This window comes from Schistosoma mansoni, chromosome W (genome assembly GCF_000237925.1).
Source record: "Schistosoma mansoni strain Puerto Rico chromosome W, complete genome".
NCBI lineage: Eukaryota > Metazoa > Platyhelminthes > Trematoda > Strigeidida > Schistosomatidae > Schistosoma > Schistosoma mansoni.
In genome coordinates, this window is record NC_031502.1 from 2,126,359 (window position 1) to 2,140,907 (window position 14,549).

The 14,549-nt window shown below is 34.5% G+C and overlaps 1 protein-coding gene across 1 annotated transcript; it reads left to right on the plus strand.

Moving 5' to 3' along the window:
- Positions 1 to 23: 23 nt before the first annotated feature.
- On the plus strand, positions 24 to 12,546 carry Smp_142920 (putative coatomer alpha subunit; the record flags this gene model as incomplete). Its single annotated transcript, XM_018799901.1, has 10 exons — positions 24 to 118; positions 1,160 to 1,230; positions 2,360 to 2,645; positions 2,709 to 2,776; positions 5,586 to 5,878; positions 8,065 to 8,186; positions 9,167 to 9,449; positions 10,351 to 10,646; positions 11,291 to 11,372; positions 12,490 to 12,546. The coding sequence occupies 10 exons, from the start codon at positions 24 to 26 to the stop codon at positions 12,544 to 12,546; spliced, it is 1,653 nt and encodes a 550-aa protein (XP_018653768.1).
- Positions 12,547 to 14,549: the final 2,003 nt, after the last annotated feature.

Genomic DNA, 14,549 nt, shown 5'->3' on the forward strand with positions numbered 1-14,549 from the left:
AAGGTAAACTACAATTAGTGGAAATGACTTATCAACGAGTTAAAAATTTTGATAAACTCACATTCCTATATTTGATTACTGGAAATTTGGAAGAAATTAAAAAAAATGATGAAAATTGGTAAGTGGGATTTTTTTGTATTCTTGGTTCGCACATAATCACTAATGAATACTAAGTTTTAATAATAATCTTAAATTTTCAATGGTTGCATTCTACAGTTAACTGTTTTAACAAAACATTCGTAGGTAGATAGGCAGTGTAAATGAGAAAATTAATTTTGAATTATCTAATTATTACTGCTCTATACATAAAATGCCTATTAAAAATAACTTTAATTCATAGATTGCTTTCCTGTTTGGTTACAATTTGATTGGTACTTTTATTTTTCCTACACTCATCCATCCATGGTAGCGATGATATGAAATATCAAGGTTAGGGGTGTCAGATGGATTAGAGTTTTTTTTTTTCAACTGCTTTATTCCTAAACTTTAATTGTTAAATGAATGTATTTTCCCTGTTGTTATCAGTTAACTATATTTAATAATGAGTAAATGATCAGTTGAATGTACAGTACTTTTTATGGTAGTTTATCGTCTGCTTATTTTTTTCTGGTTTTCCTTCATCCTTTTATGATAAACACTGCTTACAATAACCACTAATTTATTTTTTTTACTCTTGGGGGGAGCTCATTTCATAATATTAATATTGTGGTAAGGCTAAACCTACTCTATCCAGTCGAGCGCTATTGGTTGATATTACTTGCCTTTAAACTTGTTTGTTTTATCAGTATGATTATTATTTAAACACATAAGCTTTGAGGCCCATATGCACTATTGGTTTACACTCAGGGTTCTCCAACTCCCCTAGGTGGATCCTCCGTACCTACCAAGCTAGTTTAAGCGTCGATACTCTCTTTTCATCCTCTCAATTTCGTAGGCAACACCCCAGCATCGAGAAAGAAGTCAGTAGGACTTCCCTGGCAGTGGCTAAATACATGCAGCTATATGTGGGAGCATTCCAAGAGGGAGAGTGGTTTCTCCTCACCCTTGGTCATACCAGGGCATTTAAAGACATTTCATCCGTAGAATGAATAAAAAACTTTTTTGTAACAAATCCTTTTCTTTTTTCTTTTGTAGCTGAAATCCGAAAGGACACATCAAGTCATTATCATATTGCATTACTTTTGGGTGATGTTGCTGAACGTGTAAAACTACTACGTAATTGTGGACAGAGTAAGTAATAAATTCTAGAAAACTTTCCAATATTTTTTTCAATGAAAGCAATAAACTAAACTAATAGTATGTGTCATGCTACAAAACGTCAGAAGACCACATCTTATTCACAGTATTCACCAGTGAACTACTCAAAATATACATTGAAAAACTGAAATAAACACACTTGTTGATTTTCAAAGTATAAAGGATTTGATGTTAAAGTTGTGATCTATAGGCTCAGGGTGCGTGACCGAAGATTTTGGGCTCAATTTCAGCATGTGGCATCTCGGATGCTTGCTACTGAAACGTCCCATACTAGGACGGAGTGTCCGTCCAGTACCATCCACGTTTTAATGGTGGTTTAAGTTAGATCAGTTCATGACTTTAATGAAATATCCAAATTGTTTTTATTTACTCATTCGACTTTAATTAATCATGGAGCGTAGGAATTTTGGCAAGTCATGAATTAATATTCTTTTCTTATAAATGATTCCTTATTGTTTGATTTGGTCGTGTATATATAGCACTAACTAAACCTCTCTGCTTCACAGTCAATGAACCTTCTTAACACTTTTATTTAATGCACATATATTTTGATATAACTGTGTACTAAAAAGAGTATGCACTATACAAAATAACAATCGAAGAAATCAAACTGAGAAGAGTACAGTCAAAAAAAATAAGTGAAGAAGAATGATACTTAATTGTATATACAATTCTGGAAAAAATTCTTTCAGTTGAGGCAGTTACTTTCTTTTTTTATGATAGCATGGTCGTCATTAGCTTCTATTTTAAACCACGTCTGGTTGCATCTCAAGTCACCGAGTTGCACCATTTCTAGAACCTCAACCAGAGAGTTGTGACGAACAGATGGATAGCTGTCCTGTACGACATCTATCATATCATAGCCTCGTGTCACAATATGCTCTAAACTTAATGACTTCTTTCTAATCAACCTTTTAAAAACTAATGTAATACCTCACTCACGATTTGGTTAACTGTACAGGTCATGTATTAAGTTGGTGAATATGTAGATGTAACATGTGTACGTGTAAGAGAAAAGAAAAAAGAAAGTGGGCACATGTGTTCTATTAGTTTTATACGCAATGTTATTCAGTTAATGAAAATATTTGTTGTCTTTCTATAGAACCACTTGCCTATCTTACCTCTGCTACACACGGTCTTCAACAGGAAACTAAAGAGTTGGAGGAGCAGCTCACTGCATTATCGTTACAATCTGTACCAGGTGATTCAAATGTTTCTTTTGTACCGGAAATCGATTCAAATGCCAGCTTAATAATGCCATCACCGCCTATTCTTCGAGCTGATAAAATTACTGATGGAAAACCTTCAGAAACTGATTGGCCTCTTCTAAGTATACAATTAGATTTCTTTGAAACAGCAATAGCTCAACGTCGAAATGCTGCATTAAAGTCAAATAATAAAAATGATGAACAAGATAGCAAACTAATTGGTACTTCTGTGGCATCAGCCAGTTTACTTTTAGATACAGAAGATGTACCTGAAGGCGCTTGGGGAAAAGATGCAAATCTTGAACTTGATGGTAAATTTAATTTATCATGTTAGTTTTGTGTTTTTTTTGGTAATTTTATTGAGTTCACTAGTCTTTCTTTACTCTAGACTACATCAAACCAATAGTTTTCTGTTTATTGAATTGTCATGTAATCAAGACAAGAAGTGTTCTGAAAGTTACTCAACTTACATTGTGCTATATACTGAAATTCCGCCTGGTTGTGGCGAAGATGAAACTGGAGCTAGAGAAACACTGGACAACTAGGGGAACACCATTACAAAGGTTCAATACAGCCTTCCTTTGAGATACTAACAAACTCAACCAATTCAAGATAACTCTCAACAACAGGTTCTAAACTCTACAGGATCCACTGAAAGAAGAAACTACTATGGAGGACAACTAGAAAGGGATCAAAGAAGCATTAACTTCAACGTGTCAGGAGGTTCTGGGTCTCAAAAAGCATCATAAGGAATGGATCTGTATGGGAACCCTGGAGAAATTGAAAAAAAAGGAAGAACAAGAAGACAGCAGTTAACAACAGTCGAACATGAGCAGGGAAAGTCAGGACACAAACAGATTGCGAAGAAGCAAACAAACAAGCGAAAAAGAACATGAAAGCCGACAAGCAGAAATACATGGGAGAACTAGCAACAACGGCGGAAAAAGCTGCTAGAGAAGGGGACACGAAACAACTATATGATACAACGAAGAAACTACCAGGGAGACATAGTAAACCGGAAAGACCTGTCAAGGATAAAGAAGGAAAGACAATCACGGAGATTCAAGAACATAGGCGTACTGTGTCTCAGATTGATTACAGCCACGATTACATTATTTGCTCCATATGAGAAAGAGGGTCTCTTATTAAAATCGATATACATGAAAAATTTCAGTATATTACTTACTTACGCCTGTCACCCCTCTTGGTGGAGCATAGACCGCCCACCAGCACTCCCCATCCAACCCTGTCCTGGGCAATCCTTTCCAGTTGCTATCCATCCTTTTTATATCTGCTTTTATTTCCTGGCGTAATGTGTTCTTTGCCCGTCCTCTTTTCCGCTTCCCTTCAGGATTCCAGGTTGGGGCTTGTTTCGTGATGCAGTTTGGTGATTTCCTTAATGTATGTCTGATCCACTTCCAACGTCTTTTCCTAATTTCCTCTTCAGCTGGAAGCTGGTTTGTCCTCTCCCATAAAACTCTGTTGCTGATAGTATCCGGCCAGAGAATGTTGAGTAGTTTGCGTAAACAACTGTTTATAAATACTTGTACTTTCTTGACGATGTATGTATTTGTTCTCCATGTTTCAACTCCGTACAGTAGGACTGTTTTGACGTTCGTATTGAAGATTCTGACTTTGATATTGAATGACAGTTGTTTTTAGTTCAAGTTGTTCTTTAATTGTAGGAATGTGGTCCTTGCCTTGCCAATCCTCGCCTTTACATTTGCATCAGATCCTCCTTGTTCATCAATGATGCATCCCAGATACGCGAATGTTTCCACATCTTCCAGAGTTTCGCCATCAAGTGTAATTGGCTTGGCGTTCTCCGTGTTGTATTTGAGAATCTTGTTTTTTCCTTTGTGTATGTTGAGGCCTATTGATTCAGAGGCTGCTACATTAGTTGTCTTCGTCTGTATTTGTTCGCGTGTATATGATAGGAGGGCTAGGTCATCTGCGAAGTCCAAATCATCTAATTGATTCTGAGATGTCCATTGTATTGTGTGCTTCCCCTCAGATGTCGAGGCTTTCATAATCCAGTCAATCACCAGAAGAAAGAGAGTAGACAGCCTTGTCTGACTCCGGTCCTTACTTGCAATGCATCTGTCAGCTGTACTCCATGCACGACTTTGCACTGTAGTCCGTCGTACGAGTTATGGATAATAGTGACAATCTTCTCAGGATTTCCATAGTGTCGAAGAAGTTTCTATAAATTCCTCCTATACACGTTGTAGATGTTACTATTTCTCTAAAGATTTTATGTTTTTCTGTTGTCCACGTTTAGAAATGATTTTTTCAGTCTCTGTTACCATATGGGTTACTTAAACATGTTGGTGACCATTGTAAATCTGTATCTTATTGGAAGCATAAATGTGCCTGGTCCCACGTTGTAGCTGACTGACTGATCTTACTGGATAATGTATTAGTATTTGAAGCGGTAATTATTTAGTTCGAGTCCTATTATGAATATCAAACCACCAAACTAGTTTCAACTGCACTAAAATACACATCGTGAATTCTGCTATTAGCTGCTATCCAATAAATTTTATGAAGCTTTCGAATGACTTTGTCAATATAAAACAGAAAAATATTTGTTAGCTTCGAATCGTCTCTACTAAGTTAGAATTATTATTAGCTTTATTCCTAATTCATTTTCATAGTTTCTAAGTCACGAAGTGGTCTTGACTAGACCATCACCAGTAAGCAGTGGGCTAGCTTCAGAGTAAAACTCCTAGAGTACTAGTAATCTGTGACAAGTAAAGTTCAGCTATGTCAGGTGTCAGACAGTTATCCAACTCAGGTAGTGGTAGATGGTCGCAAAATATCGTGGGTTCGTCAAAGCTCGACATCTCCACCAGTGAATACCGGCTTAGGGGTTTATAATTTAGGACTCAATACCATATAGTGGGTTCGTGGATGCTCACTGCTGAGGTGTGCATACTAAGACAAAATAGCTGTTGATCGCTTCTAGGTTTTCAATCTTAGTCTAATCAAGATCACTTCTCGTGACTTAGGAACTATGAAAATTCTGTAATCTATACAAAACCCCATAGTGGTTATTATTCGTGGTCAATAGTTTCGTCACAACGATCAATATCTAAAAATCCTTATTTTCATTATTAGAACCAAATGAACTCGAAGATGAATTAGATATTGGTGGTGATACAGTAAATACAAATGAAACTGGTGATAAAAATCCAGAGGATGGTGGTTGGGATATTAATGATGCTGATTTAGAGTTACCATCTGATCTTCAAAATTCCAGTACAGTTTTAACAAATAAAAATGAGAATGCATACGTTGCTCCATCACCTGGTCGACCTAATAGTTATTTGTGGAGTGAAAATTCTAATTTACCAGCTGACCAAATTATGGCTGGAAATTGGATGAATGCAATGCGTCTACTCAGTGCTCAGGTAAATTTTATTGTTTTCCTCTTTATGTTTTGTTAAATTATATTCCTTTGTATTTAGAGTTTGTTCTTCAAAAAAACGATATCCTTGATGCTTTTTTTGTTTACAAACACTCAAAAACTTGAATATTTCAACTGTCTAGTTGAACATAATGTGCTTTTTCTAGGTCAATAACTATTAGGTCTTTCGTTAACCGACTCAACTACTCTTATCGATAAGCATTCTTCGGACACTACTTCACTCGGCTAGTCCTCTAAACAGAACACGAACTTGGGTGAAGGTACGTATTTATATTTCAAGTAAACCAAGTTAAATGACAGTGAATCACAGAAAGACAAACGTTAGTATGTTTATAACTTTACACAAGAAGATTATAGAACCCTCTCCAATTATCCGCTAGCGCTGATTGGTTACGGACGGGTTAATCAGTATCCTCCAACATAATCTTGTAATCTAATCTATATCCTACCAACGTTGTAGTGAACAAACACTGAGGTGCGGGTACAATTAATTTATTCTTCCATGAAATGTGAAAGCTACACATTAAATACTTCATTTGCACGTCTTCCATCTATTGTCTCTTAAAAACTTCATCGTTCCTTCATTTCTGTTGTTATTTCAATTACTCTCTGTTTACATTCCTGTTCTCTTCTATTCCACCTTCTCAAACGTCTGCTACCAGGTATTCCACTTTTGATTTGTGTTACATACTACTTATGTCGACAGACATAAGTAGCATACACCACAACACTAACAAATAAAAGATAATTATTGATTCCAGAATAAATAAGAAGACTGTAGAGCCATCTGAAATATCTTATGTGTTTATAGAGAGTGACCATTTATTCAACGATTTTTGAAGCAGGCTAGTTTAAAAGTTTCTTACTGAACTAAGCAGAAGATGATTATTACTTCATTTAGTCGAATAACTGAAGTAGTTTAAGGAATATGTATCAATAAACGTCAATTGAATAGGCTTTGTGGAATAATAAAAGCTAGTAATTCAAATTTTGCGATATTACCGATGTTATTTATGGCAATATATCGACTGTTTATATCACGCTAATTATTAAGCACAGTATCATATATATTACTGCTATTTCCTGACTTCCAATTGTTTTCCATTATGGTATTAATCTTATCCGTGATATATACTTCATAATGAAGACAGTATGACTAAGTTATGATACTGATATGAGAATAAATCTACCTCATTTATTTTATATCGAAAAATTACTACTCACAAATAAGAAAAGATTAATCTTTACAATCAAACACTACAAACGAAACAAAATTTAAGGAGTGTATTTGATTTTCAGTCATGAGGCTTTGTTGACACGAAAGTTAACAGCCTAATTAATAATCTGGTTTTGGGGGACTAATCCTAACAGCTCCGCATAGCTTATGTTTCTTCTTGAATTGTGATAACTTAAATGGTCATTTTATTCATTTTCATTCTTATAGTCGTAGGAGAAACGTTCTTTGGAAAGCTCAATCCATGGATACTTGTTACCATATCATGTTTGTATAAAAATTTTCTTATGCAACTAACCCTGTAGAAAGTGAACATGTAACCGTTTGACCATCGATTCACATCTCACACAGAATAGCTGTAACTTATTACATAAATTTTTAACTAGTTAGTGAATGAAAAAATTATTAAATGGAACTTTTTGATTAGTTTTTCGTGAAGTTTCGTTCTCTAAGCTGGATAATTGATTGTCAAGCTTTCACTATTCCTCTGAACAATATCTGCACAGACTTCCGGTAGAAGCAAACTGTTCTACACGGATGACTGACAGTTTGTCCTGTTTATCCTGATCTTGATTGATTATTGTTAACGTTCATCCTATCAGTATCTGCATATTGATTTGAATTGTCTCTCCTTTTGACTTGATTTTCAATTGTATGTTTGTCCATGATTTTTCTAATTTGCTGATAGATTTAATCGATTTCGATGTGTCTATTGATTTCTGATTGACCTGAATTCCAAACCTCTAAAAATTCTTCAGTCTTCTTTATATTCCCACTGTCCAAAATCTCAACATTTTCTTAATTGAATATGTGTCCACAAATGTCCATGTTAGCTTGATACAGGCGAAGATATTTCATGGCATTTTCTTTTGTTATTTCATCTTTTTTTTCACATAATAAAATAAGAATAATTAAAGTAACTTGTCAATTTTCAGGTTGGAGTGGTCAACTTTGAACCGTATAAAACAATTTTTATGAATTTGTTCAGTGCATCTCGTATAATGTGTATGGCTTTACCATTGGTACCATCACAGTTTGCATATCCTCAACGCAACTGGTAAATTTATTCATTCCACTCATTGATTAACTTTTTTATTTTGTATATGTTTGTTTTATTTCTCTACAGTCTTCAATATTCATCGTTGAGTATCCAAACATTTCAGTGAATTAGTATAGATAATTGTTTTCCATAGCCAGTGTGAAAACCTTTTATCATATTCACAATATATTAAATGGAATGTATAAAAATAAGCTTTGTGAATGACTTCTGTTCAAATACAAATTCTTACATATGTATACATGTATCAAATACTAAGGCTTTATTTACATTTATCATTCACGAGTCGATTTAAGCTAGACCACCATTGAAAACCTGGAAGCACTGAACGGCCGTTTCGTCCTAGCATGGGACTCCTCAGAAGTGTGTATCTACAAACCTCACGTGGGACTCAAACTCAGAACTTTCGGTTCCCCACGCGGCCGCTTAACCTGTAGACCATTGAGCCGACATCATTAATTTGCCTAATTAATGCATTTATTAATAGAAAATAGCTTCTATCGTCATTTGAAATTTTATAAGAATATTCCTAATCTGTATGTATTATGTAACCGTAATAGTTTATCACTATAATTCAAACTTGTATTCTTTAATTCATCTTTGTATTGGTTTTTTGCACATATGCCAATAAGACACTGATCATTTGCAATCCTAAACGTCAATAAGAAGATTCAAATAACTAATGCAAAAATGAATTAAAGCTTCACCCGGTCGCTTAAGATAGCAGCTATCTGGACTCAGTAGCTGTGGTGTTTGAAACGAACGATACTGGGTCCAAGAGTTAACATTGACTCTTATGTAGGTACTTCCGCCTGACGAGTCCTAAGTAGGACGAAACGCGCGTCCTTGATTTCACTGATAACTATCATCATCTTTGCTTATAATGTTTGTATTCTTTAAGTTTATAGCTTTCATTTTAATCATATTACTTTAATTCTTTTTATAATTTTAAAATATATTTATATCAATGTCTTTACTAGGAAAAAGGTTTCATCGACATCTGCTTTACCAGCTCCTGTAATAAGTTTAAATGATTTAATAACTCGTCTACAAACAGCATATCAATTAACAACTAAAGGGAAATTTCAAGATGCTATCAATCGTTTTCGAATGATTTTATTATCTATTCCATTATTGGTAGTTGATTCACCATCGGAAGAATCAGAAGCTCGTAGTTTAATCAATATTTGTAGAGAATATATTGTGGGTTTATCCATGGAAATGACACGTAAATCTATGCCAAAGGATACAATAGCTGAACAGGTAAGTCGGAATACATTTTACAGTATAAGGTTGTTGTTTTTTTGTAAACTATGTATTTTATACACTTTTGAATAGTTATGCTTAGTGTGTTTACAATGTTCAAATTATATAAGTATTTGAGCTAGATTTTCATTCAGCTCACAAAATGAAACATTTCTCAAGTTATTCAAGGAGTTTTTATTTATTTAAACACATAAATATTGGTACAAGGAACCACCAGATATATATGCCCCCGCCGCACAAATCTCATTTGATTTGTGTGAGGGCTATGATACTGTCCAGCTGCTCAAACTGAAACAGGTAGTTTTCTTAGGGGGCAACACCCGGAACCTTTGGCCTGAAGGTCTGATCCACAAGGCAGTGTAGCGTCGTGAGGAGATGCAGTTTCATGGTAGTCGGTGACCAACGATTGATTCATACGCCATTTGTTCCCTAAGGATCATGGAGCCTATGTGCACCATTGGTTTGGAATCAGGGTTTTCTAACTCCTCTAGGTGGACTTTCCGTATCCACTAACCCGGTTAAAGCCTCGGACATTCGCTTTTTGTCCTCTCACTTTCGTGAACAACACCCCCGCTACGAGATGGCAGTGAGTAGGACTTCCCTGTCAGAGGCTATATACGCGTGGGCATGTAAAAGCATTTCGAGAGGGAGAGCGGACTCTCCTCACTCTCGGCCGTACCAGGGCATTTGGGGGCATTCAAGTAGTTTGTTAGTGGTAAATATTTAAACTGATTTTATTATCGGTTAGTGTTTCTAATGTCTTCAGAAAAGAAAACTGTCTTTACTTTAAATCATTTAAACATAAATTAACACCTAATGGTAATTCTATTAATAAAAATTATCACATAGCCTAATACATTATTATTTATCATAAATATTTATTCATTTATTTGATTAGATTCGTAATGCTGAATTAGCATGTTATTTTACACATTGTCGTTTGGAAACACCACATCTTATATTAACTCTTAGAACAGCATTGAATTTATTGTATAAACTGAAAAATTATCGATCCGCTGCAACTATGGCAAGACGTTTATTAGATTTGGCACCATCCATAGAAGTTGCTCAACAAACACGTAAAATTCTACAAGCATGTGAATCAGTAACACCAAATGAAGATTCGCATACATTAAGTTATGATCCTTTAAATCCTTTCGATATATGCGCTGCTACTTATACTCCTATCTATCGGTTAGTGAAAAATTTTCATTTTTCTCTTTAGATAATTCTTGATTGTAAACGTTTTTTCTACTTCTTCTTCGTTGGTTATTAATCATCAGTTATGAGTATCATAAATCCCTATGGTATAAATGTCTACCAGCATAGTGAAGAAAAGAATCTATCACCGAGTTGAGATGCAAAAAGACTAAGGAATTAATATAAAGTGTAATGAAAATCCAAACGTAAGGACTGCAGTGTTAACGAAACAAAAGCTATCCAAGTAGACGTCGAGGAATAATGTTAGAAGAAGATAGAAGACAAATATTAATTCCATGTCATCAGATGTATCTTTAATCATTGATGACCACTATCATATGGAATGCAAATAGGAACTTAAATATTATTGTAGTTTTTCCAGAAATAGTTGTCATCTTATACTTTTATTGTGGTGTATCTAATGTTAAAAACGTACTTTCTTGTGAAATGAATCAGCAGACTATATCCAAACATTGGACGATTCAATAGACAATATCTTAGTTCATTAAATAAATAATGTGTGCTGATTCATCTATTTACTGATCTCTAAAAATGAAAATTTAATTCTTTCTCTGAATTATCACTATTTATTGCTACAAGTTATCTGTAGTTTTGTTTTTCATGTATATTTTTTTCAGTGGTAAGGATTCCGTACGTGATCCTCTAAGTGGAGCATACTATGTACCAACGATGAAGGGTCAACTATGCCGTGTAACTGGGGTATGCAAATATGAAATTCAGATTACTTTCTCTCTCTCTCTCTCTGTATATATATATATATATATATATATATATATATATATAACTCAAAGGGGGGGGGTTAAGGAGCTCAGAAAGAGTCGGAGGTATTCCCTTCTAATCATCTTTTGGAAGGACGTTCCAGAATCTTAACGTGTAGCTTCCCAATTGGACGAGCGCTAAATACAACTGCATACAGATTGGATGACTGTAATGATGATTTCGTTTTTACTAAAAACTATGAATTCCTGAGTGCTTTGTACCATACTTGACACTGTTTGGAATAAGATTCCTCCCCCACTGGACTTCTGACTTGCAACTTGGAGGATTCTAGCGTTCGGGTGCTCAAGTTGTACGCGTTATAGGAAGAAAAATATATTATATATATGTCTTAATAAGAATTCATTTCTAACTGAGCTTTTCAGCTACCAGCCTGATCATTTATTAAATATCAATAAAGAACTTATAAAAATGGATGATAAAAAACTTCCATCACTTTTTAAATTCCAGTATAGGCAAAATTGTTACACTTTTATGGTAATGAAATAAATCCCCTTTTACTTATCATCATATGGATTAACCTCATATTCATAGTTTTCTGAATTAGAATAAGTGGAGCTGAGACATGCCAGTTAATTATAATTTTTATGAACTATCAAGTTAAGCAGCAAATCATCCATTTTATTTATTCAATCTGTAAGTAATGCTTTAGATATTTGTTTTGTGGTTCCATTACCTATTCACTATGTATTTTAGTGAACATTAACATCACTTCAACTATCACTGTGAACTGTTAGGTAGTTTCTCACATCTCTCAATCCTCCTCTCCGACAAGTTATTCGTAGGTTCGAAACACGGCTTCACTTGCATCAGGTTACGTAACTGAGTAGTATCAATAGTACTCAAACAACAAGGTATGACTTAAATTCCAGTACATTAATTTGTAGATGACAAATAAGTCTTCTTGTATATAACTTAACACTAACTTCTTTAAAAATCGTTTTCCAAAATCCGAAATCATGTTGCTTCACAATTTTATCGTATGATTTCAATTACACATTTTTTAAAAATCCATCATTATGTTATTCATCTTTTACAGGTTACAGAAATAGGTATTGAACACCAAGGGTTAGTAATTCGATCAAATCGTTCTTAACAATTTGATGGTCTTTGATCATTTACATGTTAGTTTATAATGATGAATGAAATCAGCCTGTATGTTTAAATAATTTGATAACCCCTCATTTGTACTCTGTGATCACTTCTTTTCTCACCTATCACCTCCTTTTGTTTTGCTCTTTAATATAATAAACTGTGTAATTCATTTTTGGTTTGGTCTGTATTTGCAAAATAAAAGTTTTTTTCTAATATTGTGTACTACTTTTTGTTATGCAATACGAAAGCTGTAGTTTATAGCAAAATTTAACGCTTTCTCTGTCCATTGAATTAACCATGTTGAATGGTGCCCAAACCATAAGATGTGATTGTATCGAAGATATTAGGTTCTTACTTCCTGTTTGCTTCAAATAATCAATTGTAAAAGACATACTGATCAAGAAATAAAACGTCATAGTCAGCGCTTAGCCTGAGACGAATGTGCTTTGCCTAAGTTGCCATATTCTAACTAGATATCACCCCATTTTCGATACGAGTATACAATGAATGTGAAAGCTATGACCATAAAATGGTAGTGCTCTCCCTATCTGTCCCTATCATAACCAACCCATACAAAAATCCACTCTATAGAGATTATAAACATTTTGACTGAGATCTCATGAATATTATGGTAAGATACTGATTGAAGTAACCTATTAAGTATTAGTCCTGTGGATGCAACTGACGCATTCTATCAGGTCACAAACTCGTGTTTAGATTCCTGTGCACCTCTCAAAACGTAGAGGATTATGAAGCATAACGAATCATTTATATCCGTTAATTATCGTAATTGATTAGGAAGCTTGACGACAGTAGCAAAATCAACTATGAATTTTGATTAAATTGAAGAAAAACATAAGTTAGGAACCATTGATGAGGAGTACGAAACTTAATCCTCCTTTTCGATAAAAGCGATCGCGCATCTCAAAACAAAGATATACCATGCGTCCTGTATAGTACATAAACAACCTTAAAGCCTTTTCAATTATATTTCTGCGAACAATCAGAAATCCCTAAATAACACTGGTTCGAAAGTCATATACATGATTACTATCCGAAAATTAGTAATGCTATAAAATCTCTTAAGGTCTTAAACAGGCGGGTAGAACATTTTGAACTCTTAATTAGACTAGACAACGAAACAACACACACAGACACCCCCATAGATGTCACCCCACCAACAATCGAAGAAATCAGGGCTATAGGCGCAGTTGCATACATACGACGTTACAAATATGGAAATCAGCAACTACTGGCTAATAAATATTACTCCAGCTGTCTCTAGGATGATAGGAAAAACTGTTGGTGACGGATTCTCCAACTATTTGTTCACTGAAAAACTTGTCACTGGTTCCCAACATGGTTACCCTAAAACTCAATTCTGTATGATCTGCCACCCTAACTTTACCAAACTAGTCTTTACGCGACATAACCAAAGATTCCTAGCTTTAGCGTTGTAAACAAAAACAGATGAGGACAACCAATATATTTTTTATTACAAATTGTAGTGTCTTGGTCACATAAGAACCATACATAAAGTACTTCATTTGCAAATAATCTGTCAATTATTCTTTACACTCCATATGATTCTATTAATTCACAACTCCTTCCTATTTCACTTTTCAACACGACCTTCTTAGTTTTCTGCTTCCATATATTTCACTTCTGATTGGTGTTACATACTCCTTATATCGACAGACGTATGTAGCATACATCACATTAGTGCTATACTTTGACATTTCTAAAGCTTTCGACATGGTCTATCATTAGTGTTTTACAAACAGACTCACATCTTTCAAGATCAGTAACCATCTACATGTTTGATTCAATTTTTCCCTCAGTCACCGACACCAAATATTCAACACAAACTGATAGTTGGATTCCGTGCCTGTCAAAAGTGATATTGTTCGTAAGGTTGTTCGTTTTTTAGCTTATATAAGAAATATTTACGATCCCTTCTGTATTGGTAAGCTTTTATATGCAGATGATTCTAAAATAGTGTAT